This window comes from Podarcis pityusensis (assembly GCF_964106645.2).
Source record: "Podarcis pityusensis genome assembly, chromosome: 3".
In the NCBI taxonomy this organism is placed as follows: Eukaryota; Metazoa; Chordata; class Lepidosauria; order Squamata; family Lacertidae; genus Podarcis; species Podarcis pityusensis.
The window spans coordinates 9,906,968-9,920,790 of record NC_138026.1 but is presented as its reverse complement, the minus strand read 5'-3'; the positions used below and the strand labels follow the sequence as shown (position 1 = coordinate 9,920,790).

The 13,823-nt window shown below is 47.0% G+C and overlaps 1 protein-coding gene across 5 annotated transcripts in view; it reads left to right on the top strand.

Moving 5' to 3' along the window:
* Positions 1-13,823, top strand: part of FGF18 (fibroblast growth factor 18) — a 163,307-nt gene that overhangs the window by 44,875 nt on the left and 104,609 nt on the right. The window contains exons 6-7 of one of the 5 annotated variants that reach the window (XM_080999366.1): positions 2,789-2,873; positions 5,496-6,301. The exons of 3 other annotated variants lie outside the window; for them this stretch is intronic. In XM_080999366.1, coding sequence (XP_080855492.1) covers positions 2,789-2,873; positions 5,496-5,529 — 119 coding nt within the window. In that variant the 3' untranslated portion in view covers positions 5,530-6,301. Of the gene's footprint in view, positions 1-2,788; positions 2,874-5,495; positions 6,302-13,823 lie in introns of those variants that run through there. One more of the 5 variants, XM_080999363.1, reaches the window with a different exon arrangement.

Here is a 13,823-nt window from a genome sequence, read left to right as displayed (position 1 = left end):
GCCAAAGGCAGAAAGCCCAGCCAGCAGCCAAACAAAGCCTCAAGCGGTGGTTCCCACAGCGCAGCAACCTGGCAAAGGGGATGCAGCAAGGAAAACCAGCGTCACCCCTCTGCTGGGAAGCGCTGAGCAAAGGCGAGTCCCCAGGCAATGCGGCCGATTTGATCGGCACAAGGCATGCAAGCTCCACCCCCCAGTCGTTCTCAGACTCCTTATTGGGTGAGCAAAGCAGCCAAGCAACACAGTTGGAGCCTCCCTCCTCCCTGGCCGGCAGGGAGGGAGGGAGAGGAGCTGCTTCCTTTGAAACCCGGGAAATTTAAGGGACATCATCAATAAAGGAAAGCAGCAGGAAACGGCACTGGGATAAGGGAGTTTCCCACCAAATAAGGGACGTTTGATAGCTATGAGTCCAACTCCCTGCAGTGCAGGAATCTCAGCTAAAGCATCCATGACAGGTGGGCTTCCAACCTCTGCTTGGCAACTTCCAAGGAAGGAGAGTCCACAACCTCCCGAAGGAGACTCTTCCACAGTCGAACAGCTCTTACTGTCAGAAAGTTTTTCCTGATGTTTAGTCGGAATCTCCTTTCTTGTAACTTGAAGCCATTGGTTTGAGTCCTACAGAGATCCACCACTTTTGTGGTTTTCAGTGCAAGAATCCAGACTCCTTCTGCACTGTGTACCCATGTTGCTGTGTAATTGCACAGGGATGTCGCCAAATGAAAGCAATTAAACGCGGCACCTGACTCCGAGCATCAGTAACTACCTCTGTGCATGCCCCGCACCTAAGTCTGTAGTGTCAAAACTGGCTGGATGTATTTTTCCCCTATCCTTTGTGAAAACAGGACAACATAAATACCGCCTAAAATAGATTGTAGCCTGTTGGGATAAAAGCGATTAGTCTAATGCACACTTAGGGGACGCAGTGTCCGGAGGGAGCGAAAAAAGCTGAGAATAATGGGAAGCTTTGCCACCTGTTTCCATTCACAGTTGCTTGTTTAGGCTCAGTTCAAGGTAACTGGCATTTAAAAATTAACCAAGCAAAGGAAGGATTTCCCTCTTCGTCTGCTCTGCTGTTTTATTCTGATAGTAAGAAGTTAAAAAAAAAAAACAAAGCAAAAAAGGCTGAGGATTTTCCAAACCCAGACTTTGCTCTGGGATTGATATCTTTTTATTGCATTATTATTATTTTATTAAAAAATAAATATTCTGTGCTTCTAGCACGCCAGCCATCAGTAATGTTAGACGGCATGGGTGTAAAACTAGTGTAGTTATTATGTGCAAATAGGAAGGTGCCTTAATCAGATTGTTAGTTCATCTAGTTCAATATTGCCTACAGTGCAACTCCCCAAGTCTCAGTCTGTGTTCACACCATCTGCACATTTAGAGCACATGATGTCCCCCAAAGATACCTGGGAATTGTAGTTTGTCACAGATCCAGAGAACTGAAGCTCTGTGAGGGGTGCACTCCAGTTCCCAGGAATCTTTGCAAGATGGACAGGACACTGATGAATGTGCATCAGCAGAAAGGGGGGGTTGGAGGTTGACGGGGGGGGGCAGTGGTTTGTGGGAAATTTTTACCTACCGTATTTTTCTCTCTATAAGATGCACTTTTACCCTCCTAAAAAGTAAGGGGAAATGTGTGTGCGTCTTATGGAGTGAATGCAGCCTCCATGGCTTTGCGTTGCTTTCGCTGAAGCCAGGAGAGCAAGAGGGATCAGTGTGCACCAATCCCTCTTGCTCTCCTGGCTTCGCTTCGCTGGAGAGGCGCTGCGCAGCTTTCCCTCTCTGTGCAGCGCCCCTTCAGCGAAGCGGGAGGAGAAATGGAAGGGGCTCCATTTCTCCTGCTGCTTGGCTGAAGGGGCGGTGCGCAGAGAGGGAGAGAATATTTTCTTTCTTGTTCTCCCCCTCTAAGACTAGGTGCGTCTTATGGTCAGGTGCGTCTTATAGAGTGAAAAATACGGTATGTACCTCAGTCACCTCAGCCGGAATGGAGGTATAAGCTGTGACGTTCCTCTTTAAATGAAACAAAAGCTCTCTCCTAAATGTGGCAAGGAGAGATTAGCAGATCAATGATTACAGGTAGAGGTAAAAAGGTAAAGGACCCCTGGACGGTTAAGTCCAGTCAAAGGCGACTATGGGGTTGCGGCACTCATCTCGCTTTTCAGGCCGAGGGAGCCGGCGTTTGTCCACAGACAGCTTTCCGGGTCATGTGGCCAGCATGACTAAGCCGCTTCTGGCACAACAGGACACCGTGACGGAAACCAGAGCTCACGGAAACGCCGTTTACCTTCCTGCCGCAGCAGTACCTATTTATCTACTTGCACTGGTGTGCTTTCGAACTGCTAGGTTGGCAGGAGCTGGGACAGAGCAACGGGAGCTCACTCCGTCACGGGGATTCGAACCGCCGACCTTTTGATCTGCAAGCCCGAGAGGTTCAGTGGTTTAGACCACAGCGCCACCCGCTCCAGGAAGAGGAAAAGGCTGGCGCGCACTCTTATCCTTAGGGATGTGGCAAGTGGGCTATAAATCTGTATTTCAAAGGCCTTTTGATAGAGGTCATAGATGCTCGGGTAGCCCCCTTTCTGCCCCAGCCAAAAACTTTAGGGACCTCAACACGGAGATTTGCTTGATCGGTGCTTCAAAACCCACAAATGGCTTCTGCCCTTTCCCAACCTTTGCTCTGCACTTTCTGCAACCACGTTCGGCACGTGAGCCTCCCCGCTGCAGTTGTGGCTGGGTTGTTGAGGACGTACCTTGAAGCAGCCTGCTGACGTGGAGTTCTTGTCCCCAGAGCGACACTGCAAGATGATTCACCCGACACAAATATTTAAGCAGTTTCCACAGTGCAGTGGTGATGAGACCTGTGGCTCATGCAGGTACATGTTTTACATACAAGCCCCTATGGAACCACAGCATTTTCCTTCTTTAGGGAAAGGGGCTATAAGATAGTGACAGTACGTGCAGAAAGGGCCAGATTCAGACCTTGGCATCTCCAGTTAAGAAGGATCAGATGGAGGAAAACCCCTTCCTGTAAGCCTGGAGAGCGTAGACAATGCCCTATCCCAGGGGTCAGCAAACTTTTTCAGCAGGGGGCTGGTCCACTGGCCCTCAGACCTTGTGGGGGCCCGGACTATATTTTGAAAAAAATAATAATGAATGGATTCCTATGCCCCACAAATAACCCAGAGATGCATTTTAAATAAAAGGACACATTCTACTCATGTAAAAACACACTGATTCCGGGCCGGATTTAGAAGGCGATTGGGCCGGATCCGGCCCCCGGGCCTTAGGTTGCCTACCCATCCTCAATCCTATTAAAACTGAGGCAGCCTTCTAAGATGTCATTTAAAAAGTTATTACAGTGGTACCTCAGGTTACATATGCTTCAGGTTACAGACTCCGCTAACCCAGAAATAGTGCTTCAGGTTAAGAACTTTGCTTCAGGATAAGAACAGAAATCATGCTCTGGCGGTGCAGCGGCAGCAGGAGGCCCCATTAGCTAAAGTGGTGCCTCAGGTTAAGAACATTTTCAGGTTAAGAACGGCCCTCCAGAATGAATTAAGTACTTAACCCGAGGCAGGACTGTATTATTATTTACCCAGTTCACTTTTATTCTGTTTTTTCAGCGTTGAATGGCATCAGTAAATTAATTTTTTTTTAATGTGGCTTGCAATCCAGAGAAATACCCCTGTGATTCAGTTCATTTGGAATCAGAGAGCCTAAGAGTCCAATCCTATGGTCTGCAGTGCGTGACCAAAATGGATAGGATGGAGCGTTGTGAGCTGTGGCGTTGCACCAGGACAAGGATGACTTGTGCTGCACTGTGTCCACTCATATACGTTTCAGCCATTTGCAACCCACCAGAGGCTAAAGGTTTGTTTAGCTTGGCCTGCCTCGCTCCATCACTTTAAAGACTTGGGTGAGAGCCTGGCCGCACTTTGCCAGGAGAAGTTGGCAGGAGCAGAGAGCTAGTAACTTAAGTCTCCCTTGCCCAGTCTTGCCACTGCCGTTCAGCTTGCCAGGGTCTGTGCTTAGACTCAGTTCTTGCATGGCCACTGCTGATATCAAAAAAGACACCTGTTTGGTGGCCAGATTCTCTGTAGGCCAGCAGTATTGTGGGCTAACTGGGTTGCATGATTGATTTCTCCATCAGTATCACTATGCAAGCTAGGCGACTCACGCAAAAGCTGCGTGTGCAAATTCAGGGGCGAAACTAGACTTTATTTCACCAGGTCAAAGACCCAGTTTGGCTCCCACTCAATGCATTTGCATACATATACACACTGGGAGCCTCAATGGCGCCCCTCTGGAAGCTTCAACTGGGGGGAAAAACCTGGCTAGCCCCCCCCCCCCCCGGGTAGCTACAGCGATCTGCAAATCCTACCATGGTGACCTTTGTCCAGCTGGTGACAGTCGACCCATTGTCTGGAGGCGGTTGGAGGATGGATGGTGGCTAACAGATTGAGGTTGAATCCTGACAAGTCAGAAGTACTGCTTTTGGGGGACAGGAGGCGGGCAGGTGTGGAAGGCTTCCTGGTCCTGAATGGGGTAACTGTGCTCCTGAAGGACCAGGTGCACAGCCTGGGAGTCATTCTGGACTCAAAGCTGTCCATGGAGGTGCAGGTCAATTCTGTGTCCAGGACAGCTGTTTATCAGCTCCATCTGGTACGCAGGCTGAGACCCTACCTGCCCGCAGACTGTCTCGCCAGAGTGGTGCATGCTCTGGTTATCTCGCGCTTGGACTACTGCAATGCGCTCTATGTGGGGCTACCTTTGAAGGTGACCCGGAAACTACAACTAATCCAGAATGCGGCAGCTAGATTGGTGACTGGGAGTGGCCGCCGAGATCATATAACACCGGTCTTGAAAGACCTACACTGGCTCCCAGTACGTTTCCGAGCACAATTCAAAGTGTTGGTCCTGACCTTTAAAGCCCTAAACAGCCTCGGTCCAGTATACCTGAAGGAGCGTCTCCACCTCCATCTTTCTGCCCGGACACTGAGATCCAGCGCCGAGGGCCTTCTGGCGGTTCCCTCGCTGTGAGAAGCCAAGTTACAGGGAACCAGGCAGAGGGCCTTCTGGGTAGTAGCGCCTGCCCTGTGGAATGCCCTCCCACCAATTGTCAAAGAGAAAAATAACTACCAAACTTTTAGAAGACATCTAAAGGCAGCCCTGTTTAGGGAAGCTTTTAATGTTTAATAGGTTATTGTATTTTAGTGTTTTGTTGGAAGCCGCCGAGAGTGGCTGGGGGGACCCAGCCAGATGGGCGGGGTATAAATAATAAATTATTATTATTATTATTATTATTATTATTATTATTATTATTGAGTGAGTCAGGAACTGCCTCTTGATGCTTTATTGTTATGATATTTGGAGAAGAGTTTGCGTGTCCTGCTAGCAAAGGACCTGCATATATATTGATTTTATTTTTTTAAAATAAATTTTTGGAAGGGAGGGGGGAAAAACAACAACACCCGTCGGTTTTCATTTCTTTCCAGGAGTCTGATTCCCCCAGCATGCAGCAGAATCTAGTCTATGCCAAGAATCTGAGCAACACCGAGGCCAGGTAGCGGGTTTTCACTTCTGAAGAAATCTTTGCCAGCTCTGAAACAGGGCCTATGCTGGCTTTAACTCCCTGAGCTAACTGCATCAGCTCCACAGCCAGTCAGCCAGACTGAGGATCAAAGTGAAGGTCCAGACCAAGCATTAATTCTTTTTTATTTTTAAAATATTAGTTGCTTAGTTTTGCATATCGTTGTTTGTTTACAAAGATTGTTGACGGGATTTATTCTGAAGAAATAAATGGAAAAGAACTGCAATCTTGAAATATACTTGGAGTCGAGAGTGGATTTCATGCTCTTTATTCAGCTCATAGTGGTGAGGAGGAATGGAAGTTCCCCCAGAATGTCTGCTTTATATACATTATTTACACAATGGGCCCCACGTGATTGGCTAATTCTGGGATTCTCCTGTAGGCCAATCAGGTTGCGGATTCACTCCCACCTGGAGCTGGATTGGGTGGCTCCTGTGGACCAATCAGACTGCTGCATTCTGAATCCTATTGTTCTAGGACTAATCAGACTGCTGCATTCTGAATCCTTTTGTTCTAGGACCAATCAGACTGCTGCATTTTGGATCCTATTCAACTCAGTACATAACAAATCTTCTAACGAATCACAAGCTTTCTCAGGAGCTGTGGAGGAACTTTTGCAGCCAGAGGCAACTGGACAACTCTCCAGGGACTGCATACCAGTGTGGGTGGGGCCAGAGCTAAAAGTGGGCGGAGCAAGAGATGTTGGCTCCTGGGCTTGAGGTTCCCCACTCCTTTATTAGATTACAGCAGACCACTTCCTGTGCCCTGTATCATAGAGATGCTCAGTGGCAGCAGCTGTGAGTGATCGCTTGGTACATGGTGGTATGTAGTAAAATTCAACCCAAGGTGGCGCAAGTATTTCAGTGAGACATGACTTTGTTTCACTTTGCTAGACTTGGCATGAGACTGTGGCTTCACCACAAAAAAATGTACAGCTCTTAATATTTTAGCAAGGAGTAACTAGCTTCTTTTGAATGTCTGAAAGACATGCTTTTCTCCACGAAATCTTTTTATGCTATTATACCCTAATGTTTGGGGATGTGGGTGGTGCTGTGAGTTAAACCACAGAGCCTAGGACTTGCCGATCAAAAGGTCGGCGGTTTGAATCCCCACGACGGGGTGAGCTCCCGTTGCTTGGTCCCTGCTCCTGCCAACCTAGCAGTTTGAAAGCACGTCAAAGTGCAAGTAGATAAATAGGTACCACTCCAGTGGGAAGGTAAACACCGTTTCCATGTGCTGCTCCGGTTCGCCAGAAGCGGCTTAGTCATGCTGGCCACATGACTGTACACTGGCTCCCTCGGCCAATAAAGCGAGATGAGCGCTGCAACCCCAGAGTCGGTCATGACTGGACCTAATGGTCAGGGGTCCCTTTACCATTTACCCTAATGTTTAGGGTGCCAAAGGACTCTTTGTTGTTTGTGCCTGAGTAGGTAATCCTTTGATGGCCCCACACTATAAAGCTGATTCTAGTCTTAGCTTAGTTGGCTGTAACCAAAATGCACACAATTCCTTCATATGAAGAAATCTTGACCTCGACATCATCTGTGTCAAGCCCAGTAAAATATAATGAATCAAATTTAAAAGGTGAAAATAAGGGGAGACAAGATTTTCCAGCCATTTTAGTCTTTACTTGCTGTTTTTGGATATATATGAGTGTTTATATAATCGACTCATCTATCTATCCATGTATTCATCTACCTAGCCCTGTTTTATCCTATTTTTCAACTTCTAATCATCCCCTGAACAGCTATATAGCTAGAAAACGCCTCTTTAGTTATATGGAACAATCCTTTAAGACTGTTGTATAGGCCTTTTAAAGATAAATGCACTTTTTGAATGACCTTTAATGGCTGGTGGCTCCTAGCTATTGACTAACCATCCTAAAGTCACTTGTGGGCTGGAGAAAAATAGCGGAGTTTTGAATGCATGCAGCCAGCAAAGGATCAGCACTGTCCACCAGGAGAGTTGTCTGCTTCTGCATGTTCAACTTTCCTCCTCAGGAGAAGGCAAATATTACAAGGATACTTTGGTCCTGTTCACTGTTGTCACAGAGCCTGGCAGGGCTAGCCTGTGTGCCTCTGGGTGCCTCAGTTGACAGAGTGTATACATTTTTGGGGAACAGGAGGAAGAGATGACATAGCTTGGGTCTTATTACTTACTCCATTACTGTTCTCACAAATCTGGAGTGGAATCCCTAAGATGGTTGGATGGCATCCTGTACTCCTCCTTCCGGGAAATCCTGCAGCCAAGCTGGTGCCAAATGTATAGCTCGGTGTTATGTACTGAAGTTTTCACCCTGGGCCAGCAGGGGGATACTGTAGATAGTTTTCACTCAGGTCCACATATGCAAATAAGGAATTGAAAGTGACGTTCAGTGATTGGATAGTTACAGAAAGTTGTTACTGTTGCTTTGTAGTGGAGCTCTATATAAGCAGGTTGGCTGAACCCTTCATCCCAGTTCTGTTCTGGGCCTGTGAATAAACAAGAGCTGTTTGAAGAATCGCTGTGTTGTCTGATATGGTCACCCACAACTTAACACTCTGCTTTCATGTGGACCACATCAGTGAGGCTGAGAGGGGGGTCTTGCCATCTGGGCAGCCCAGGACCCCCATACATACTGCCCAGGCTTGCTTTCCCGGGGGAGGTCATTTTACTTCAGTATACCTGAAGGAGCGTCTCCACCCCCATCATTCTGCCCGGATGCTGAGGTCCAGTGCCGAGGGCCTTCTGGCGGTTTCCTCATTGCGAGAAGCAAAGCTACAGAGGGCCTTCTTGGTAGTGGCACCTGCCCTGTGGAACGCCCTCCCATCAGATGTCAAAGAGAAAAACAACTACCTGACATTTAGAAAACATCTGAAGGCAGCCCTGTTCAGGGAAGTTTTTAATGTGTGACACTTTAATGTATTTTTAATCTTTGTTGGAAGCTGCCCAGAGTGGCTGGGGAAACCCAGCCAGATGGGCAGGGTACAAATAATAAATTATTATTATTATTATTATTATTATTATTATTATTGCTGCTTGCTAACGCAGCAGTTCGACTTCACCCCTGGAGGCGCACTCCATTGTCTCTCGAGACAGATGGATGCCAACCAGGAACTGTTCCCATGCCATGGCCAGACATGGTGAAAACAGAGAAGAGAGAGCAGGGGGAGGGAAGGGGAAAAATAAGTCATGCAGCAGAAAATCCGTCCAACGCCAAACGCCATTCTGGGTTGACTCTGCCGGTGTTCACATGTCCCTGCCTCTTGTGAGACTGACAAATAAGATATTTTGATTGAGAACCAAGCCACAGCCTTTGTGGTGCATGGCGTGTTGGTTAAAGTGACATTTATTTTGCTTCTCCAAAGAGCTGGAGTTGCGTCCTACGTTATTATGAGAAAATTGTGCCCTACGCTAGGACATTCTCTGGTTAAGGGAAGTGGTGAAGAGCCAGTCCTCAGCTTGGCTGAATTATTTGAAAAGTCAATACCGAAATTAATCATGGTTAGCCAGTGTTTGTACAATTATACAATTGTGTTTGTACACACAATATCCTGAGAGATCCCACCCATCCTGCTCACAACTTCTTTGAACTGTTGCCTTCGGGCAGAAGATATAGGACAATGAAAACACGAACCACACGCCTTCTGAATAGTTTCTATCCAAGAGCTCTGATTGCACTAAATAATGATCTCAGGGCCAGTTGCAAGAAATAGCAAGCAGGGAGTAGGAAGGAATGAGACAGGTTTTTAGGTTATGTTATGCCTTTAATAGGTTATGTTACATTCTGGAGTATGATATGTTTTTATAGATTATGTCTGAATAGGATGAGAGTGTTGGAGATACGTGCAAATGTGTATGTGAACCCGGTCTTTGGGTGGGTGTTTGATTTTCGTTGTTGTGTATACTGTGTATATACGGACAATGACAATAAATTTATCTTAAATCTTAAATCTTAAATCTTAAATTAACCAGGGCCCCTTCTTCCCCTGGAAGAAATCAGGAGTGTCTATTGATTTCTTTAACTTGCTCACCCCTGCCTATTCAGAAGGGATGACCCTGCCTCTGCTCTGAATTATCTTAGCTTGGCGCACCATTAAGACCTCTAATCATTCGGGTTGTCTTTAGCATTTATGCATTTGAAGGCTTATGATTTGTCGGAAGCAGCTGCCAAGAGGGCTTTTATTTATCTCTGCGCTGGGCCACACAAGGAGCTTCCCTATTATAGCATCATGTTCAAGATGCCGCAGTTAAGGATGTGTCAGCAATTCCATGTTTGTTTTTTAAAAGCACACCATTGAGGGATTTGCTTCCTAAAAGTGTAGTAGAATAAAAACTGGCATGCCAACTCTCAGCACCGGGAGGAACCTAGAAAAAACAACAACCCACACATACAACAACAACAACAACAAGGCCATGAGCCATTTAAGATTTTTGTTAGATGGAGCACACCCTGCTTGGGGCTGGAGATAGGGACAAATACACCTTCTTCATAGCTGCGTTTGTTTTTAGAAAGGTGGATTTTCAGATACTTAAAGGGGGTTCCATTAGGCAGGCAGAGAATGTCTTTGAGCTCAGTGTATTTTAAAAGGTAAGGTAAAGGTAAAGGTAAAGGTAAAGGTAAAGGTACCCCTGCCCGAAGGCCAGTCGTGTCCGACTCTAGGGTTGTACGCTCATCTCACTTTAGAGGCCGGGAGCCAGCGCTGTCTGGAGACACTTCCGGGTCACGTGGCCAGCGTGACGAAGCTGCTCCGGTGAACCGGCACCAGCGCAGCACACGGAAACGCCGTTTACCTTCCCGCTATAAAGCGGTACCTATTTATCTACTTGCACTTAAGGGTGCTTTCGAACTGCTAGGTGGGCAGGAGCTGGGACCGAACGACGGGAGCTCACCCCTCCGCGGGGATTCGAACCGCCGACCATATGATCGGCAAGTCCTAGGCACTGCGGTTTTACCCACAGTGCCACCCGCATCCCTGCCCAGTGTATTTTAGGGCGTCCCTATTTTCATTGGAGAAATGTTGGAGGGTATGGAGTTATGCGACCCCTGAGCTAAGGAGATAAGTAACTATGCAACCCTTAGAAGGTGTCCGAAGGCAGCCCTGTGTAAGGAATTATTTTATGTTTAATTTTTTTATGTTTTCATTTTTGTTGGAAGCCACCCAGAGTGGCTAGGGCAACCCAGTCAGGTGGGTGGGGTATAAATATTATTATTATGGGACGCGGGTGGCGCTGTGGTCTAAGCCACGGAGCCTCTTGGACTTGCCGATTGGAAGGTCAGCGGTTCCAATCCCTGTGACAGGGTGAACTCCCGTTGCTCGGTCCCTGCTCCTGCCAACCTAGCAGTTTGGAAGCACACCAGTGCAAGTAGATAAATAGGTACCGCTGCAGCGGGAGGGTCGTTTGGAAGGTCGGTGGTTCCACCAGAAAATGAAAGCGTATTATCACAAAAGTGACAGTATATGGATTGCACTATTCACTGCTCTGTTGAAGCATGAGATGTAAGGCTGGTGTCCTTTCAGACCCTTGAATTGTGGCAAATATTGTCAAAGGCAGCAAAAATCAGAAACCATAAAGCTATCTTAAGAGTGACTGAAGATTTAGCAGAGACAGAAATACTTACAGTGCAATACCATAGGAAGTCTGGCAGCCTGTTGACAAGGATGCTGTCCTTGCTGAGGGAGGGGACACGGGTGGCGCTGTGGTCTAAACAACTGAGCCTCTTGGGATTGCAGATTCGAAGGTCGGTGGTTCAAATCCCTGCGACAGGGTGAGCTCCCATTGCTCAGTCCTAGCTCCTCCCAACCTAGCAGTTCGAAAGCATACCAGTGTAAGTAGATAAATAGGTACCGCTGTGGCGGGAAGGTAAACGGAACAAATTAAGTACTTAACCCGAGGTACCACTGTACAGTGGGACTTTGGTTTTCAAGCATTTTGGAAGCCAAACAATTTGGAACTCGGATGCCGAAAACCTGGAAGTAATTGCTTCCGTTTTCAAACATGCCCTGGAAATCGAATGGCTTCTGAGGCGCGTTTTTAATTTCCCCTCATTGACTTTGCAGCCAGCCCATTGATCCTCGGTTTTCAAACGTTTCAGAAGCCGGAACGGATTATAGTGGTACTTCAGGTTAAGTACCTAATTTGTTCCAGAGGTCTGTACTTAACCTGAAACCGTTCTTAACCTGAAGCACTACTTTAGCTAATGGGGCCTCCTGCTGCTGCCACGCCGCCGGAGCACAATTTCTGTTCTCATCCTGAAGCAAAGTTCTTAACCTGAAGCACTATTTCTGGGTTAGCGGAGTCTGTAACCTGAAGCGCATGTAACCTGAAGCGTATGTAACCCAAGGTACCACTGTATGTTTGAAAACCGAGGTTCCAACTGTACAGAATCATTTGTGCTGTCTGGCAGGGAGATTTCGGACGTCGGACGTACGCAAACACAGGCTTCTCTGCTTCTTATTGTATTTAGCGCTACTCCACTTAGTTCAGAGCCAGGGAGCATGATGGAAAGGGGTGGCTAACATGCTCTGTACTGCAGGCGATCTAGTATATAAATATGATTGATAGTTTTCGCATGTGTGGGAGCTCGCAGGCTTCCAAGCCTCTCCTGGGAGGGTTTCATTTTCACAAGGAAAAGACCTCAGGAGAGGCTCGTTGACTTGGGTCGTTTGAAAAAAGATCAGGCCTTGCTGAACGCAAGCCCTCCTCGTTCTCTGTGCATTTTGGGGTATATGTAAATGATTCCATACGAAGGAAGGAGGGAAGATTCATTCGTTTTTTATAGCATTTGGCATTTGCGGATCATTTTTCCAGCGAGCTGACAAGCGTTCCCCTGTGGCATTATCTCAGCATTCGCCATTTTCCTGCACGGTGGGTGCTAATCTCGTGAGGGAGGGGGAACAGGGCAGGACACCCGATATAAAGAGGGGATGGAGTTTCGTATGCCCAGAGCGAAGCACTCACAGGACTAATAAATAGCTCCGTCCTGAGGGCTTGCCCTGGTACACAATGCTTTCTGAGGGTTGGCCCGTTTGAAATGTAGTGCACGGCATCGCAATACCATCTGGCGAGAAACCCGGCGCATAAAGACACAGAGGGACACATCATTAGCCCATTAGGTATCGAGGGCTTGCAAAACTGAACTCTGACCTTAAAAAGAAAATTGAGGTAAGCCTGAAAATATGCGCTGATTTCCCCAGTTAACATGCTTGTGGTGGAGAGGCGGGGTCGTGTTCCGTACAGAAATCAATCATAAGTAACTGTTTCGGATTCTTTTCCCCCACTGTGAAATCCTCTAGGATTTCCTTGCATAAAGAAACACAGAGCGGAATGTATCATTCTTTGACATCATTGATTCCATTAGTCTCACCGAAGCAGTGATGTCATGAATTTCCTCTTTGCGACTTCTGGCTATCTAGCATGACGGATGGGGACAGCGAAAAGCAGAATACCACGAAGGAGGCTGGAAAACCTTGTGAAAATATTTCAGAAGAAGGAAAACGCACACACAACTTTTACATGTTAATTTATAACAATTCTACCAACTGTGCCTTTTCGGCTTCCAGCGGACAGTCGGCACAGATTCGCAGACTTTCTTTCTTTCTTTCTTTCTTTCTTTCTTTCTTTCTTTCTTTCTTTCTTTCTTTCTTTCGGTACACAGGGGTATGCATTTTGTTGTTGTTGTTCTTTAGTCATTTAGTCGTGTCCGACTCTTCGTGACCCCATGGACCAGAGCATGCCAGGCACTTCTGTCTTCCACTGCCTCCCGCTTTTTGGTCAAACTCATGCTGGTAGCTTCGAGAACACTGTCCAACCATCTCGTCCTCTGTCATCCCCTTCTCCTTGTGCCCTCCATCTTTCCCAACATCAGGGTATTTTCCAGGAAGTCTTCTCTTCTTATGAGGTGGCCAAAGCACTGGAGACTCAGCTTCAGGATCTGTCCTTCCAGTGAGCACTCAGGGCAGATTTCCTTCAGAATGGATAAGTTTGATCTTCTTGCAGTCCATGGGACTCTCCAGAGTCTCCTCCAGCACCATAATTCAAAAGCATCAATTCTTTGACGATCAGCCTTCTTTATGGTCCAGCTCTCACTTCCATACATCACTACTGGGAAAACCATAGCTGTAGCTATACGGACCTTTGTTGTCAAGTACGCATACCCCTAACCTAAGTTTGGCTTCATTGAGGAGCAGTATTTCAATATGAGTAGGAAAATGAGAGTACCCCTAAACATTTTTTAAGGAAAAAAAGCACT